This window comes from Lolium perenne, chromosome 2 (assembly GCF_019359855.2).
Source record: "Lolium perenne isolate Kyuss_39 chromosome 2, Kyuss_2.0, whole genome shotgun sequence".
Classification (NCBI taxonomy): Eukaryota; Viridiplantae; Streptophyta; class Magnoliopsida; order Poales; family Poaceae; genus Lolium; species Lolium perenne.
In genome coordinates this window covers 108,310,667-108,327,859 of record NC_067245.2, presented here as the reverse complement: position 1 = coordinate 108,327,859, position 17,193 = coordinate 108,310,667, and the positions used below count along the sequence as shown (strand labels likewise).

At 43.2% G+C, this 17,193-nt stretch overlaps 2 protein-coding genes across 2 annotated transcripts; one reads left to right on the top strand and one right to left on the bottom strand.

The window, feature by feature from the left end:
• The first annotated feature begins 223 nt into the window (after positions 1–223).
• Positions 224–2,445, top strand: LOC127333686 (uncharacterized). Its single transcript, XM_051360085.2, has 6 exons — positions 224–538; positions 636–702; positions 944–992; positions 1,349–1,393; positions 1,563–1,660; positions 2,074–2,445. Exons 1-5 carry the CDS (start codon positions 296–298, stop codon positions 1,627–1,629), a joined length of 471 nt encoding a protein of 156 aa, XP_051216045.1. The 5' UTR covers positions 224–295; the 3' UTR covers positions 1,630–1,660; positions 2,074–2,445.
• Positions 2,446–3,223: 778 nt separating this feature from the next.
• Positions 3,224–8,791, bottom strand: LOC127333684 (FT-interacting protein 3). Its single transcript, XM_051360084.2, has 2 exons — positions 8,556–8,791; positions 3,224–6,483 (listed from the first exon to the last, which is right to left on the bottom strand). Exon 2 carries the CDS (start codon positions 6,446–6,448, stop codon positions 3,395–3,397), a length of 3,054 nt encoding a protein of 1,017 aa, XP_051216044.1. The 5' UTR covers positions 6,449–6,483; positions 8,556–8,791; the 3' UTR covers positions 3,224–3,394.
• Positions 8,792–17,193: the final 8,402 nt, after the last annotated feature.

Sequence of the window (17,193 nt, the reverse complement as noted above, 5' to 3'; positions counted from 1 at the left end):
CTTTCAAATAATATAAATTATCCATTCAATAATCCTCATTTTTTTTGTCAAACCTAAATCCTAAAAATCTCTGCATCTTATAAAAGGGAAGTAGAGATACGAGTATTCAAAATAATGATGTCATCAGAAAAACAATTAATTTTTTTAAACAGAGGAGGGTAAAATAGCTCACCGCTCAACAATAGTCGTGAGATGAAGAGAGAACGGGATCCGGTTGGAAGAAGCCGGTTCACGCCGATCTATCGTCTATCTTCCCACTGTACCGTCGTTCCGGTCCCACGCGCAGGACGACTAGATGGAAGCAGATGCCACCACCTCCCCCAATCCGCCGGCGCCGGCGCCGGACGAAGCCTTACCAGAGGATCCCTCGCCGTTGAGTTCCTCCTCCTCCTCTTCTGCGCCCGCCACCGTTGCTACGGCGGCGCCTCCCGAGGCGAGGAAGGTGGCGGCGGCGATGGAAGCAGTGGAGCGAGACGCCGTCGCCATCGCCGAGAGCTATGCCTCCCTATTCGCCTCCCTCCGCATCGCACTCTCCAACGTACGCCTACTACTCTCAACCGCGACTTTCGAAAGTTTCCTTCCTTCTGTTGCTGTTCGCCGAGCGCCTAATTCCGCTGCTTTGACGCACGATAAAGGTTACCTCCACGTCGGCGGAGAACATGGAGTGCCTGGGCGAAGTCGTCGGCCGTCTCCAGGAATCAGGTGACCATGTTTCCAAATCTGCTAAGCTCTCTGCAGTATGTGTATGTGTCGTCTGCATCTGATTATCTGAAATTGACAAATGTTTGCCTTCACCCTTTGGTATAATCATGCAATTTGGACCGTACCATTTACTCGGTTTGTTATGTAAACCTGAAACGTGTCGGTTCCTCGTTGTAGAGTATAACCTATTATATTAGGTGACCATATTGCGAGTTTATCTTTTATTACTCTACTTTTGCAGCACTGGAAGCGTCTTCCAAAGGAAATAAGTACATCCATTCATGCCTAAGGTGATCGATCACTTTAAACTAGTTTTCTGTGTTCTCCTCTACGCCGTGCTATGTGCGGTAGTGCAGCGTGAATGATCATAGCCTCCACTGTACTGCTTTCATAAATAATAACTAACTTTAGAGATATTCCTTTCCTTCTTACAAGTTTGGGATAAATCATAGTAACTACCAATAAAGGATCAAATCCAGTTTACTTTGGGGGATTCCTTCTAGGAACTGCAATTTTTGCAATTTGTGAGGGAAGAAAAGACTTTGTAGGCAACGGATGTACTTCTTTCTTAAAACCGTGTGCTGCTTTTGCATAGCTCTTGCAGCTGTTTGCTAGTGACATGATATATAATATGTCTGTGTTGCAGGCTAAATGAGGAAATGCGAGGCTTGGAAAGCCTAAGTATTCAGCTGTATCCTTTTGTCAGTTCATGCAATACTGCCGCTGTATTGTCCAACCGGTGAAATTTCATTTTAATTCCTTATTATTAAAAAATACCATTTTAATTTTATTTAATTTGTTAGGTTCATAGCATTTTTCATTGCTCCTTTTGGAGTTACGTAACCTTAATTGTTGGAAAGCAAGATTATGCGGAAGAACATTGATTCACTAGACCTGGCTGTTGATCGCCTGCTCCACCTCCCCTAGTCTGTCGATATTGCCGGGTACCTTATACAAGGTAACTACCAGTTACATGCTTTTTTGGGCTCACTTGCTTTTTTTTTTGTCTAACATGTACAGATGTCTTGGAAGTGCTTCACTGCATTTTCCAATACAAATAATCAGCAAAGACCGAAATGACAACTACCACTACTCTACTACTAGTTTGTTTTCATGATTTTGTGCAATTTAGAATTTGGAATGTATGGAGGCTCTACACACATTCGCTAACTACATGCCTTGTTCATACTATTAACTTCTTTGGAAAGTAAAAGTATGGGATGTAGTTAGCGAATCGTTTTTATCTACGCCTCATTGACTTCACATATGCCTTTTCTTAGGGCAGAATGTGCCTTGAATATTTAAGTTTAATATCATTAAGAAAATTGCTATGGTGTGCATGCATTTACGGGTGCAAATTCGGTGCTGCAGGAAGCTAGGAACTTCCGGTGAAATTTATTCAGCAAGTAGCTGCCACTCTTTTCGGAGGCAACCAATTACTGTCACTCTAAAGGACCCTTCCACGGCAAGCAAAGGAGAAGGTCTCCCCTTCCACAGCATGTTGAACCCTCCCCTCCCCCCCCCCCCTCCCCCCCCCAACTCTTTGCTTTATTACACTTACGTGTGTTTGGCAACAATGTTATGCATTTGTTAAGAAATAACAACTTGCAACTGTCCTATCCTTTCCCTTCTTTTGATGTCTCAATATTTGTAGAGTGGGTCATTCGACCTTATGGTAGCACAAGTTTGTCATTCTCTGTAAGAGGAAATAAGTGAAATAAAGATTTTTCATTTGTACTGTTAGCTTATCTTTGTTTACTCGCTTTTTTATTTGTTTTGATGTACTTGTGATTGTATTACCTTACATATGATGTTCAGTTCTGATTTTTTTTGCTTTGTCAATAATTTTAACCATTCTCATATTGTTAAGTGGAATATGATTTTATTAGCTTATATGGTAATATCAGTGATTGAAGAACAAGATCTGGTAGGAAGTTTAGCAGGCGAAAGTTTTTTTCCAGCACCTGCACATAGTGCAATCTATGCTAGTTGTGTTCAAAGTTAAAGTTTTACCATTTCAGGTGTTCTACTGCATGCTTATATCTTCATACTATGTTCAAACTTCAAAATTCATGTCCTTGCATGATAGTGTAAGCTGGACTTACAATTGTATATGGTATAAGGTCCCCATCGGCCCAGGTGGTTGTTGATTTGCTTGTTCCAAACTATTTTAAATGATTTGACACATTTTAAAAAAATTCTTGTTTTTGTACCGAACAGATCTTGAATGTGTGTTCATGAAAGTTAATAATGAGAACTAGTGGTCATATCTTTTCAGATTTTTGAGAATATCCTTGATTGTGCAGTAAAGTTGTTGAGTTGAAAATACCAGATATTATGTTGGTGCTTCTACATATAGTCCAGTTGTCGAGCCTTGATTTTATGATTATGGTGTAATGCTCTTATACCTAGCATGGTGAGTACGCTTTGAGGATGAAAAACTTCACTTGGCTGTAGAAACTCTTGTTGATACAAATATCTTATAGACAACTTCTACTATACAGCTTAAAGTCTGGACATCTTAACTTTTAACCACAAAATTATCAACTCGACTTATTTTGTTCTTTCATGGTACAACAATTACATATTATGATATTGTACACAATTCTATTGTACAACAATATACTGGCAACAGAAAAAAGATACAAAAAGAGTACATTACACGACATTGGTAGTTAATCTCCAAGGACCTTTACAGCAAAGAGTCCGTCTTTGCAGGTAGCCTCCTAAAGAAGTTTACTGGCGCTGCAGGCACCTTGTGTCGAAACCGTGGGTGCCTCATCCAGAAGAACCCAAGACAGAGTGCAATCACTTGGAATGGTGTAACATACAGTACAATTGCAGTGAAAAGGCACAATAATAGGAACATTGCTGTTGCTCTTGGGTCCCTCCAGCTCAGCAATGACTGCAATCTCTCACCCTGTGTTGCGATGTCCCCAACGACTGTCTGTATCCTCCCGGCGACGTGTCGTAGCCTGTCATATCTCATCCTAATCAGGTCTGGGCTCTTTGAGGTTGGGAACGTGTCAAATTCCTCATCAAGCTCATCTGGATGGGCAACATCAGCATAGGATATCCTGGTGTTCATATGTGGTGGTACTCGTGGCCGGAACCGGTAATTCCACAACCCAATCAAGAACATGTAGAGAAAGATGGTCGGAAGGATTAGGTCTGGATAGAAGACGAGCATGATGAAGAGCACATGAACCAAGACTGTGGTGACTGGGTTTTTCCACTGGCAAACATCACCAAACCATTTCCCTGCAGCAATGAATCCAGAGAAGACTTGCATAAGACGGAAGAAGTTTGCTTTGCTTCGTCGCATGCTCCACAGGTGAGAACGGGCATCTGACATGAACTCAACAACTTCCCTGCGAACTGGTGGTTCCATTCGCCCCAGGCGCTGTGCAACAAGCTGCACAGCCTGGTGGCGTAGCATTTCTTGCTGGACTATTGACAGTGGCTGGGCATAGTGCATTTTGGGCAAGAGAGGCCGTGAGTATGTAAGGAACACATTGAGGAGGGATGTGACAGAGAACCTGATAGCAAGGTGGAGCTCACCCATCTTTTTAACTCCTGATGGGTGGAGGACAAGCAGGGGATATGTGTGTGTGTACACCCGCCTAGTCTCAAGAGTTGAGATCCGGATTCGCACTTTCCCAATGGGCTTATCCATATGGCTGGGGGAGCTGTTGCTGTGACTCTGGCTGTGATTGTTGTTATTTTCTCCTCCTATGTGGCAGTTGTCGAACAGACCAATGGTGAGTACTGTTCCATGGTCAAAGACATCCCATGTATACTGTTCATTAAATCGAGGGTTCAAGTTGTCAACTATTGTGCGCGTCCGCACCCATTTGTGGCCATACTTGGCAACACAATATGGATCGCATGACCCCCTTTCTTGCCTGGTCTTCGTTGGGTTGAGGCCATTTGCACTCAGAATGCCAACTTCGAGCACCCCAATTGGTGGTTTCCACAGCTGCTTCATTGTTGGCCGTAGATCACTACAATACTGGGTTGACTCATCAAGCACATGATAACCACCTTCAAGGCAAACACGAAGGTGTACCTTTGCATAGAATTTGTCTTCCTTTAGCTGGTTCACATCAATTAGCCCCGGCCTTCTGAGATCAAACCACACTGGACGTACCAGTGCTCTGTGATCAGCCCTCCTTTGAAGCCTTGCAAGAGGTATGATAGTTTCGCCAATCACCTCGTCTTTGTTCTGTGCAACACGATCTTCTATTTGTATAATCAAGTCATCCTCAAAAGGCTCTGCTGCCACAAACATCAACTCTTCATTCCACATGAAGTTTTTTGTTGGTGAGCGAACTTGCCTTGTCTTCAGCAATTGGTGACCCAGCCTCACCTTTACAAACACATCAGGTATGTGGTGGTGCTCCATTGTGAATATATCCTGTGCCTCAATTACATTGACCCTGACGTACCACATTCTTGGCGTAGGGTAAACCTTCCCACGGATATAGTTGTGAAGATGGGAATCAATTGGAGTTGATCCTGCATGGATGGCACTCGGGAAGCATTCATCTGCCTGGGTTCCGTACCAGACTGCAAGCATCAACTCCCCTCTGTCCCTCATCCCATCTTTGCCCATAAGACGGTACCACTCTGGTGCCAATGGGCTGTCAGGAGGGACCCTTACAGGCACCTCATTCAGGTCGAGCATCACTCGTCCGACATAGTCATCCCGAAGGATGTCCTTATCCTTGACAACTACTTCGAGTGTCGTTGACTGCATTACTTCCTTAGGGAAAGCAAACACCTCATCCCACTCAGGCCTCTGGTTCTTCTCAAAGAACTTTGTTTTCATTTTGTAGTTTCCAAGGTGCACCTCAACATAAGGATCAAGACTCCCAGTGAGGTCCATGTGGGGCAGGTCACGGGCCTTGACCACACGCACAAAGAGGATGTGCATCTTCTCGACAAGATCATATGCCCCAGCCTTCTCACCAGGCATCACCCGGCCATGAATAATACGCCCACCACCAAGCGTTGGGCTTGTCTCCCTCAGCTGAAAGTCTACAGGCTGCTGTGGACCCGCAGAATACATCATCCTTGCTACCTGAGGGGCATCAGTTCTATTCCCTGCGCCAGAGAAGCTTCTTTGTTGCTGCTCTCCATGGGAACCTTGACCTTGAGCGTAGTATTGCTGTCCGGCAATTGGTGATGGTCGCTGTTGTTCCCGTGGCAAGTGTTGGAACTGTCTTACTTCATTTGTCCTGGTGTCTTGGAAAGGATTTGAAATAATATTGGCAGCTGCCTGCTCTTGAGCGGTGGTGGGTGTGCTTGCAAAATTGTAATCCTGACCTTGAGCAGACACCCTTACTGATGGATCATTTGTAAGGAAAACTCTGAGGCCGAGCTCACCTCGTGCACGCGACAATATCGTGCGCTTCTCCAGGGGGTAATGCAGGGGCGCAGCATCTGATTGGCTGACAAAGGATGTACCAGAGATGCGGACCTTGCCTAGGCAAGTCTTGTTATTGCTGACGCGGTTTGCATGGTACACATAGGCCTCAAGCTCTTTCTCTTGGAGGCGAGATGGATCTGATATATTGAAGAAAAACTGCTCATTCCAGACAGGGTTGATGTCCCCGTCTTTGATCGCTGTGCGGAACTTCTGGTCATCAAATTCAACCTCTACAAAGGCATTGGCTGTGCCCTGCTCTTTAGGGAGGAGGTCATGGGCACTGACAACCTCTACACCAAGCATCAGATTGTTCATGATGGCGCGCTGCCACCGAATAGATCCTCCTTATTCTGAAATGACAATAAGCATATGTATTTAGAAATCTGTCATTGCAAAACTTCAGCAGCTTGTAACTAGCAGTTTTACATGTGTTCTAGATTGGAGCAAGAGACTGGGAAATGTACATGAAGCATGGAAGAAAGTTGTGCCAACTGGGAAGTTGGTTGGGAAAATATTCTTGTGTATGCCCACAAGTTTTACTTTGGCCCACTCCGAAGGAATCAAGTTTCGTCCACCGGTTTGTCCGAAACGAATATAGGTACTAAAAGTTCCAATGAATTTCCCGAGGAATCAAATATTGGTAGCAGTGATCTGTGGCTTGTTTGAAGGTATCAGGACTAAAAGCTAGAGGAAATATTCTTAGAGATGCGCACAGGTTCTAGCAGTGATCCGTGGCTTGTTTGAAGATACCAGGACTAAAAGCTAGAGGAAACATTCTTAGAGATGCGCACAATATCTTTTGGTCACAAGGAATCAAATATTGGTTGTAGGAATCGACGGATTGTTTGGAGCATCTGAGGCACAAAAAGTTGGCTAGAAAGTGTTGACAACAACCGAAAGTATAAAGAAAGAAAAGTGCCTCTTCGGCAGATCAGTGTATTCCCATGTGGCTTTGGATACAGAAATTTTAACATTGTAAAGGTGAATTGACTGGTGTCTAATATTGAGCTTCAAGTCTCTGGAAGATTATCAGTTCATGACTTGGGCAATCATTCAGCCATCAAGTGTTCCATTCAATGCAACACTGGCGATGACATGTGTTGGTGTGCACACAGTCAGCTTAGACCTAATCACATATTTTAAATTCTGATATAGATAATTGAATGCCTAAGTATAATGTGCTGATACAAGGTAATGGCCATGAGCAGCATTTGGTAGACCAGACATGTGTGCAGGGATAGCGAGAGGCCACCGGCCACTTCCTTTCTGATTGAGACCTCCACTCCAACCACACAAGATTGCAAATGAGCAGGAACAAGAAATGGGTCTACCGGGTCCGTATACATCGAGCGGGTTCCCCTGCCCGTTACCGTATAAATTGTCTGATAGGCTTGTATAATACCACTGGTCTGACCGTAAATCACTACTATGCACGTTACCAACTAGTTACTGATATTTAAAATTTATAAAACATCATATCAGATAATAAACATAAGGTCAGTATGAAAATGTTGTATATTTTACTAGCACATCTTGTTTGCCCGGAAGACGCAAGCCTAATAAGGATAGGTGATGACAAGGCATAAATGAAGCAGCACAAGTCGCACGTCAGAAAAGTAGCATCTGAATTGTTCAATCTAACACTTATGCGATGCGATGCGGTGCATCATCATGGACCAAAAGGTGAGCAGGTGGTGATGGGGCTATCGGCTACGGGATATGATGGTGGTGTCGCCATTGAGTTTAGGGGAGTTCTCCATGATGTTGAGGTCCATCAACAGATACCAGAATCAGGCAATAAATACTACCAAATCCATTGGTATCACCGGAGAATTCGGCAACTTCATTAAACGCATAATTGATTGCTAAACCGTAGAAGAAGCATGGACGTGTGTACCAGACAAGGGAGCAGATCTGGATTGAAGAAACAAAACTCTGAGTTTTTTTTTTACAAGAGCCTAATAATGGAAGCTTTTCAAGAACTTGGCCTCTTTTCACATTTAGCCTGAGAATTTATTTTCCTTTGGAGAGCGTGTGGTAATGTGAATTTCACAAGAATATTAACTAGGGAGGAAGTTTCTTCTACAGAACAAACACATATAAGGCATACATCATCTATGGTGATAAATTTGCAGCTCAGATGGTTTGAGGAGGGCCCAGCTATTCATCCCTAAACAACCAACGAAGAAAAAGGGAGTCTGAAGTCTTGGATCCAGATACTATGGCCAAAATTTATCGGCAGAGTCAAACTTGAGCAATATACGACAAAGAAAGGCGAGAAAGAAAGAGGGAAGAAGAGCATATAGTAAACTTGAATTATCATTCATCGCCATAGCCATGGCGAAAACTGAACATGGAGGAACCCATGAAATTCAGGCAGAGAAAAGCTCTGCAAATTAGAGACAGAGAGGCAGGTAGTAACCTTGATGTTCCTCAGCCAGGCAGCAGCTTCTGTTCGATCTGAAGTAGAAGAGAGGAACGGCCGGACTATCGTGCCTCCTTGGCTGCCTACATAGAGAGAGAGAGAGAGAGAGAGAGAGAGAGAGGTAGAAGGGGAGGGGGTAGTAAGCTTAATCTATGGCTGTGGAGCGATAAACACATGCAGCTGTGGTTCTTGTGGCCTGCTGTGCTTGGTGGCGTGGTTGTTGCGCGCAGTTGCCGTGTTGGCTTAGCGGATGTTTTAATCGGAAATAGAGGAGAACGGAGCGTGTGAACTGTCAACAGAGACTGATAGCAAAAGGCCAAAGAGATTGTTTACTACAGAAAAAAAAAAAACGTATGTGGCCGGGTCCCTCGTAAGATTATTCAATTGCACAAAATGTGGCAAATATAACCACGTTTCATTCCAGGATGCTTAAACCGCTAAAAATAAACTTGAAGGGCATTACCATGCATATATAAGCTTATTTCACACCACGTACTCTGCTGATTTTTGATAAAATCAACATACGGTGTTCAAAAGTAATACTAGTGCAGTATATTAATTTCATTTCAAGTTTATGATACTGCCATTTTTTCTTTGTCGTCGCAGCATCGATTTGTGGAACTATACTTAAATGCAACATACGGTGTTCTTCTAAGGAGGCCTCATTTATGGAGAGTTTTGATGTAAACACAGTTTTTTTTTCTTCAAATATCTCAGAGCAAAGACAAAATTGGTACAGATCACTCTTGCTAATCAGATTCCAGGGCAACATGCAGTATACTTGCTACACGTAAAACCGGGGACCGACCCTTAAACTAAGAGGCAGAGTTAAACTGAATAATATACGTTGGTTTGGTTTTGCCTGATTGGTTGGCGCCATCGCCCTCACCTTCGCACACGTTACCCTTCGATGTGCCCATCTTTGTTTGTATCCTTGGTGCTTCATTTGCTTGCTTTCTTAGGTCGTTGCTCTCTAGTCTTTGCTCGAGTCTTTTTGCGATAATTGTGGTGCTACTCCTTTTCCCTAGTGCTTCGTAGCTATCACTGCACTAGCCAAGCCATGTCGGTCTTAGAGGTAGTGATAGTCTTTCTTGCTGGATGCGGATTAATCAGCTTTCATTTTATCTTCTTGAATCGACTAGTATTGTGTATTTGAGCAACTCGTTTTGCCGTGGTGAATTTCTTTTTTTATTGTGTATTTGAGCCACTCCTGCATTTTGGACACAACTCCCAACTCCCAACTCTGGATGTAGGGGTGCAAACGGATAGGACAATTTCCGCACCGAAACCGACGCCGAATCCGTATTAAGGTATCCATATTCGATTTTAAAGAATTCAGCGAATAAGGATATCCGATTCCGAAGTGGTTCTCCGAATACGGTGTAAGATATGGTATAAATAGCATGCATATATGGATTATCCGAATTTAATTAGGATAATCTGAAGGTTTTTTAACCAGATAATCTGATTTTTGAGTCAAAAGTCAAGGATAATCTTGAAAGTTTAGTGGTTACTAAGTTACCAAATTTATTTAGCAAGCATGTTTAACTGTACTATCAATGCTTGAGTTTTCGTGCATGGTGTCTCTTTTTTTTCTTAACTACACAAGACTAAAAGTTTAAATATCTCTTAAATATTTGCAAGAACTATAATTATCTACCGATGAGAGCACAAATACGACTATTATTTTTTTTCCGGTCTGAGCCCGCTCCATTTTTGGTTCAAATCCGCGGTCCGGTATATCCGCATTCCAATCTGAAACCGATCAATATCCGCTCCGATCCGATCTGTCAACACCCGGAGTTTTAAGTCCAGATGCCTATTATGCCGTACATCGCAATCCCAGGAAGATTGTTTTTGCGAGATATAATAAGTTCATATCACAGCACATCATTCATTACAAACCATAATTGTCTTACATCAAAGGATCACATCAAAGGATCACATGATCCAATCTTAATACAACAATTGATCTAAAGATCAAATACATAACACATAGCAGAAGATACGTAGTAAGGGTCCATCTGTTCCACAGGCAACGCTCGACGTCGGGAGGTAGTCCTAGTTATCGTAGATATCCTGTTGTCCACCTTCCAGGTACTGGTTCTCCTCTTCATAGTCTGTCCATTTGAATAGCCAGGGACAAAGCCATGAGTACTTTTTTTAAAGTACTCGCAAACTCACACTAATAAAATTACCAATAGCTCTAAGTGGGTTCTAAGCTCTAGGTTTATTTGCGGTTTTATTTCATAAGCACTTACTAGTAAAGACTCTTTATTTACCTAGACTTACTCAAGTGGGAACATTAGTGTTATTCCCACAACTCTGTTGTGATCAAGTCAAATTCACCTTTCAAGTCACCATTCATTTTAGAAAACAACTGACAACGGAACAGTATGGCCATCCAACTGTCCATGACCGCGAACGCGGCTATTCGAATAGTTTAACACTCTGCAGATGTCGTACTCTTGTGCCACAACTTTTGATTATATCCGTCAGGGATAGCCCTGAATCATCATAACTCAGTATGCGGATCATCAACAATTAACCTTTCACTTATATACTCTAGTATAGGCACCCCCTATGAGCTTGGCCTCCTAGTGATAGAAAACTGCCATCCTAGGAACTGCACAGGGCTTGGGTAGGACATTCAACCCTTTTTCACGTCATTTCACTTTCAACAGAGGCGGTCTCAGCGTAACCTCTATGACGCTTGTTCAGAGGGAACCCATACTAAGATACATAAATTTCCAGCTAAAGCCTTACCCATTATCAGTTATTGTGGGGATACTCTAAAATTGGAATGGTATCGCATCCGAACCCAACCATCAGTTTTTGTCAAATTCATCATGTCCTTCAAAAGTCATATTCACCTTCAAAATTTTCAATAGAATGACTCATCATTCTGAGGTTTTCAAAGTCATTTGTTTCACAAGTTCCCATCTAGAGTAGTCAATTTTAGTTTTTGCACTAGGAACTAATCATGAGGGGTGCTAACTACATTTTTGCTCTCTAGGCTAAGTTTGACTCTCTTGTGGTACTCTATACTTAGACAAGAATTAACTTCAACAAGTAAGAATTGGTAAACAAAGTAAAAGCTTGTAAGATAAAAACTTGGATTTGGAAAGGTAAAACTTTAAATAATACTAATGCCATGGTATCTTGCACTAGTAGCTTGGCATTAGTAGAGCTTGCCTTGGTTGGTGTATTGATCAAAGTGTTCTTCTTCTTCTTCTTCTTCTTCTTCTTCTTCTTCTTCTTCTTCGTAGAAGACCTCCTCCTCGTAGCCTTCGGTACTAGAGTCTATAAATGGATACGAGGTAACCATCAGAAAACAATACTTAAGGAGACTACTTAGCCTTAATGGCTCACTCAAGATGATCTAGCATCATCACAATCATCACTCAGCATAACCCTAGGGTTTTCTTATTTAGGGTTAGGAAAATAATTTCCTCTCATTGAAAAATATTAAGATTTAATATCCTCAAATAAGAGAATATGAGGACATGAAACTAAAGTCATCACCTCATATCACATCTCTTGGGAAAGTGATTTAAATGAGATGCTACACCTCATAGATTTGAAATACTAAATCTGAAATAATTTAAATGAGCTAGAAATGGCTACATAGCCATTATTTGAATCTAGCCCATGATCATATGAAACAACTATGTCATACTTTTGCATAATCAATTAGATTTTTTGAAATTTGAATTATGAGAATTGGAAACACCGCAAAATTCATTATGGTTGATTTTTAATAAATGTTTGAATTTTGGAAAGGCACTCCCTTGTTATTTTTGTTGCAAGTGATCTATAATGAACTAGGGTTTGGGACCAGTGGGATTTCCTAGATAATTTCATAAGCTTTCACACAAAATTGGAATCACTCCATTTGGATTTGTAGATTTGAAGCTATTCAATTTTGAACACATCACCAGCATTGAATTAACTAAATAAACCGAATTCAAATCATTGGGCTTTGGCGGGAAACGAAACTGGGCCAGAGAGGAAAAATAAAACGGGCCGGCCTAGCTGTGTGTCTCGCACGAGCGGGCTGTGTGACAATGGGTTCCACAGGTTAGCGACTTATAAAACCGAAACGGTATGATTCAAAGGGGGCCGCAGGATTAGAACGCATATCGACGGTCGAGGTGCGTCGTCTCCGTCGACGAGAGCTAACCCTACTGGCGGCGAACCTAGGGGGTCGGCGGCTCACCGGAGGTCTGGAGATGATTGGAGTTGATGCAGAACCACATTGTCGACGACGGCGAGGCTCCTGGTACCGGTGGCGTCTCCTGGGGTGGCTCCAATCTCCGTCGAGCTTGCAGCAGTACTGGCGGCACTCCGGCGAATGATTGGGGCAGTGTGTGTCAAATTGGGGCGTGGTAGTGGTCGAGGAGGCTCAGTGAGAGGAGAGGAAGCAAATGGTGTGAAGAGTTTGGGCGGGGGAGTGCTCTATTTTTAGCGGGCGACGAGGTGCTGCGGGGGTTCACGGTGGCGAGCATGGCGACGGCTTTCTGGGCTGCGAAGGGGCGAGGCAAGGACACTGCACTGTTCCTGATGTCATGGCGATCATCACGTGCTTTATGGCACAGCAAACGGTGGTCAGACGCGACGGGGCGCATGACATATGCTGGCAGTACCGTGGCGGACGTTGGCAACGAGGATGACAGGGACATGGCACAGGGGAGGGAGAGGGCATGTCTGGTGTGTTGCTGGTGTCGTGGAGACTCTCCTGGCGGGCGCTGATGGCGAGGCAAGGGCTAGGTCAGCGGGGCGACGACGTGCTCTGGCGTGCTCTGGGGCAGGTCCGTGCTCGCTCTGGCGTCACTGGCTGTCCTGGGCGCGTCCTGGCCTGGTTGTTGCACGCTTCTCCTTGGCCAACGGCGTGCACGAGCATGACCAGTGGAGTGAGGGCAAGGTCCAGGACATGCTGAGGTAGGCTGGAGAGGAGTGGAGAGGGAGTTGGCATGGTGAGGTCATGAGTGCCACGACATGGCAAGGTTTGGTCAATTCTCTGCTTTGATCATGAGTGCAAGTGCATGGTTTGGTCCAGGGGATGCAAGAGGGAGTGAGTGGTGACCTAAGCACAGAAGGTTTAGTCAAGAATCCATTGGATAATAGAGTGTGTGCTCCAACCAGATTAGTGCACTTAAGGTGTTTGATGAAATGGCCGCATGAAATTCAAATTTGAATTTGGCCAAAATATTTTATGGGCGTGATTCAAATAATGTTTGGCACCTCTGGGTGGTGTTGGTTTGCAAAGTGGAGTTGGTTTGGTAAAAATAAAAAATGAGGTGATTTAGAATCTGATTCAATGTTGAAACTTTGCATGCCATTTATAATAATTTGAAAATGAATCAGCAAGGTTGGTCAACACCATTGTGATCACCTTGTGGTGTTCTTGGATGAGGAGCAAAGAGATGAGAAAGTTTAGTTTAGAAAAAATAACCACAGGGGTTCAAAGTGGGCATCCTGTTAAAAATGCCACATACAACCATTATCACATGTGACTAGGTTTTTCATTTTATTTTGTTTTGTTTTGAGTTTCTTTGATTCAAAAGTTATTATTTTGGGTTTAGTAATGTTTCCAAACCATTTAGCTAAAGTAAAAATGGCATAGGCCAAGATTTGCAAATATGGCTATATGCCCACATATGACTTTTCTTTTCTTTTTCTTTTTCTTTGTTTCTCCTTGATTTTGAAATGGGGTAGGGTTTAGGGTTTAGCAAACATGCTCAACACTTTACACAAACAAACATGGCAAGGATCACCACATACATGCATGCACCCTATGTACACAAAGCAAATTCAATTTAAGTTTTTGTTGGTTCCAAAATTTGGGAAAAGGGAATCGATCTTCTTTATTGATTTGAAAAGTTGGGATGTTACAAATCCTTCCCCCTTACAAAAGATCTTGTCCCGAGATCTAAAGAAAACTTAGGAACTAAAGAGATCAGGGAATTTAGTCCTAATGTAATCTTCTCGCTCCCAGGTGGCTTCGTCTTCCGTATGGTTGCTCCACTGAATCTTCAGAAACTTGATATTTCTGGTGCGGGTGGTTCTGAAGGCTTCTTCCAGGATACGGATGGGTACTTCACGATAGGTCAAGTCTTTGTTGATATCCACCGATCTGTGATCGATGTTCTTGAAAACCTCTGTCTTCTCAGGAACTTCCAAACATTTCCGAAGTAACGAGATATGAAACACATCATGCACTACTGACATTTCCTCCGGCAGTTCCAGTTGATATGATACTTCTCCTCGGCGACTCAACACTTTGAAAGGTCAAACATATCTAGGGGCAAGCTTTCCTATGAGTTGGAATCTCTGCATTCCTTTGAGGGGTGATACTTTCAGATACACAAAGTCTCCGATGTTTAAGGTCATCTCTCGACGTCTCTTGTCAGCATAACTCTTCTGTCTTGATTGGGCAGTCTTGAGGTATTCGCCGATTTTGTGAACCTTCTCTTCAGCTTCTCGAAGAATGTCGGGTCCAAAGATCTGACTATTTCCGACTTCCGACCAGTTCAACGGGGTGCGACACTTTCTTCCGTACAATGCTTCAAATGGGGCTATTTGCAAGCTGGCTTGGAAACTATTGTTGTATGAGAATTCCGCGAAAGGCAGACAATCTTCCCACTTTGATCCATATTCTAGCACATAGGCTCTCAACATATCTTCGAGGATCTGGTTGACTCTTTCAGTCTGTCCATCAGTCTGCGGGTGATAAGCTGTGCTGAAATTCAGCCGGGTTCCTAGTCCTTCGTGTACCTTCTGCCAAAATCTTGAGGTAAATTGGGATCCTCTATCTGACACAATTGACTTTGGGGTTCCATGCAGACTAACTATTCTTGAGATATACAACTCTTCTAGCTTAGGGCCTTGGTAGGTGGTTTTGACTGGTATGAAATTGGCTACTTTCGACAACCTATCAATCACTACCCAAATAGAATCATTTCCTCTACTGGACTTGGGCAATCCGGTGATGAAATCCATTCCTACAAAATCCCATTTCCATTCAGGGATCTGTAATGGCTGCAGTAATCCTGCGGGTCGCTGATGTTCTGCTTTGACTCGTTGACAGATGTCACACTTGGCTATGTAACTTCTAATCTCCCTTTTCATTCCATGCCACCAAAATTATTCCTTCAAGTCTTGGTACATCTTGCTTCCTCCGGGATGAATGGAATACGGGGTATCATGGGATTCCTTCAGAATGACTTGTTTCAACTCCGAATCTGCTGGTACGTAGAGGCGATCGTTGTACCAGAGAACTCCTTCTTCATCTTCAGTAAATCCTGGTGCCTTTCCTGCAGCTATTCGGTGCTTGATTCCATCAATGCTGGCATTTCCTTTCCGGGCTTCCTTAATCTGACTAATCAAGGTAGGTTGGAGCTCAATGCTTGCTAGGAATCCTTCACTAACTAGCTCCAGTCTAAACTGCTCAAATTCTTGATACAAACTAGGCTGTTCTTCTGTGATCATGGAGTTCAACTGACACGGCTGTCTACTTAGAGCATCCTCTACCACATTGGCCTTGCCAGGGTGTTAGTGAATCTCCAGGTCATAGTCCTTGATCAACTCTATCCATCTTCCCTGCCTCATGTTTAGCTCCTTCTGGGTGAAACTGTACTTCAGGCTCTTATGATCCGAATAGATCTCACAGCGGTTACCCATGAGGTAATGAAGCCATACCTTCAAGGCTAAAACTATAGCTGCTAGCTCTAAGTCATGGGTTGGGTAATTCTGCTCATGTTGCTTCAGTTGCCTAGACAGATATTATATCACTTTGCCTTCTTGCATCAGCACACATCCAAGACCAATCTTGGAGGCGTCACAATAGACATCAAATGACTTGGTGATGTCCGACATGATCAGTATTGGGGTTGTGGTTAATCTTCTCTTGAGCTTTTGAAAACTCTCTTCACATTTATCAGTCCATTCAAACTTCTTATCTTTCTTCAACAGTTGTGTCATGGGTCTTGCTATGCTTGAAAATCCTTCAACAAACCTGCGGTAATATCCCGCCAATCCGAGAAATGCACGGACTTCAGTTTGAGTGGTTGGGGCTTTCCATTCTTCAACGGTCTTGATCTTTGTAGGATCCACAACAATTCCTCCCGCGGACAAGATGTGTCCCAGGAATCCTACTTCCTTTAACCAGAACCCACATTTGCTAAACTTGGCATACAACTTATGCTCCCTAAGGGTTTCCAGGATAATGGTCAGATGTTGCTCATGCTCTTCTTCTGATTTGGAGTAGATTAGGATGTCGTCGATAAAGACAACGACAAACTTATCCAAAAAGTTCATAAAGATCTTATTCATGAGATTCATGAAATAAGCTGGGGCATTGGTCAATCCAAATGACATGACATTGTACTCATACAATCCATATCTGGTGGTGAAGGCAGTCTTGGGGATATCCGTTGCGCGAATCTTTAGTTGATGATAACCAGTCCTAAGATCAATCTTAGAGAACACTCTGGCACCGGTCACCTAGTCAAACAGGTCTTCTATCTTTGCCAGGGGGTATTTGTTCTTGATGGTGACATCGTTCAACTTACGGTAATCCGTACATGAACGAGTGGCACCATCCTTCTTATCCACAAACAATACCGGGGATCTC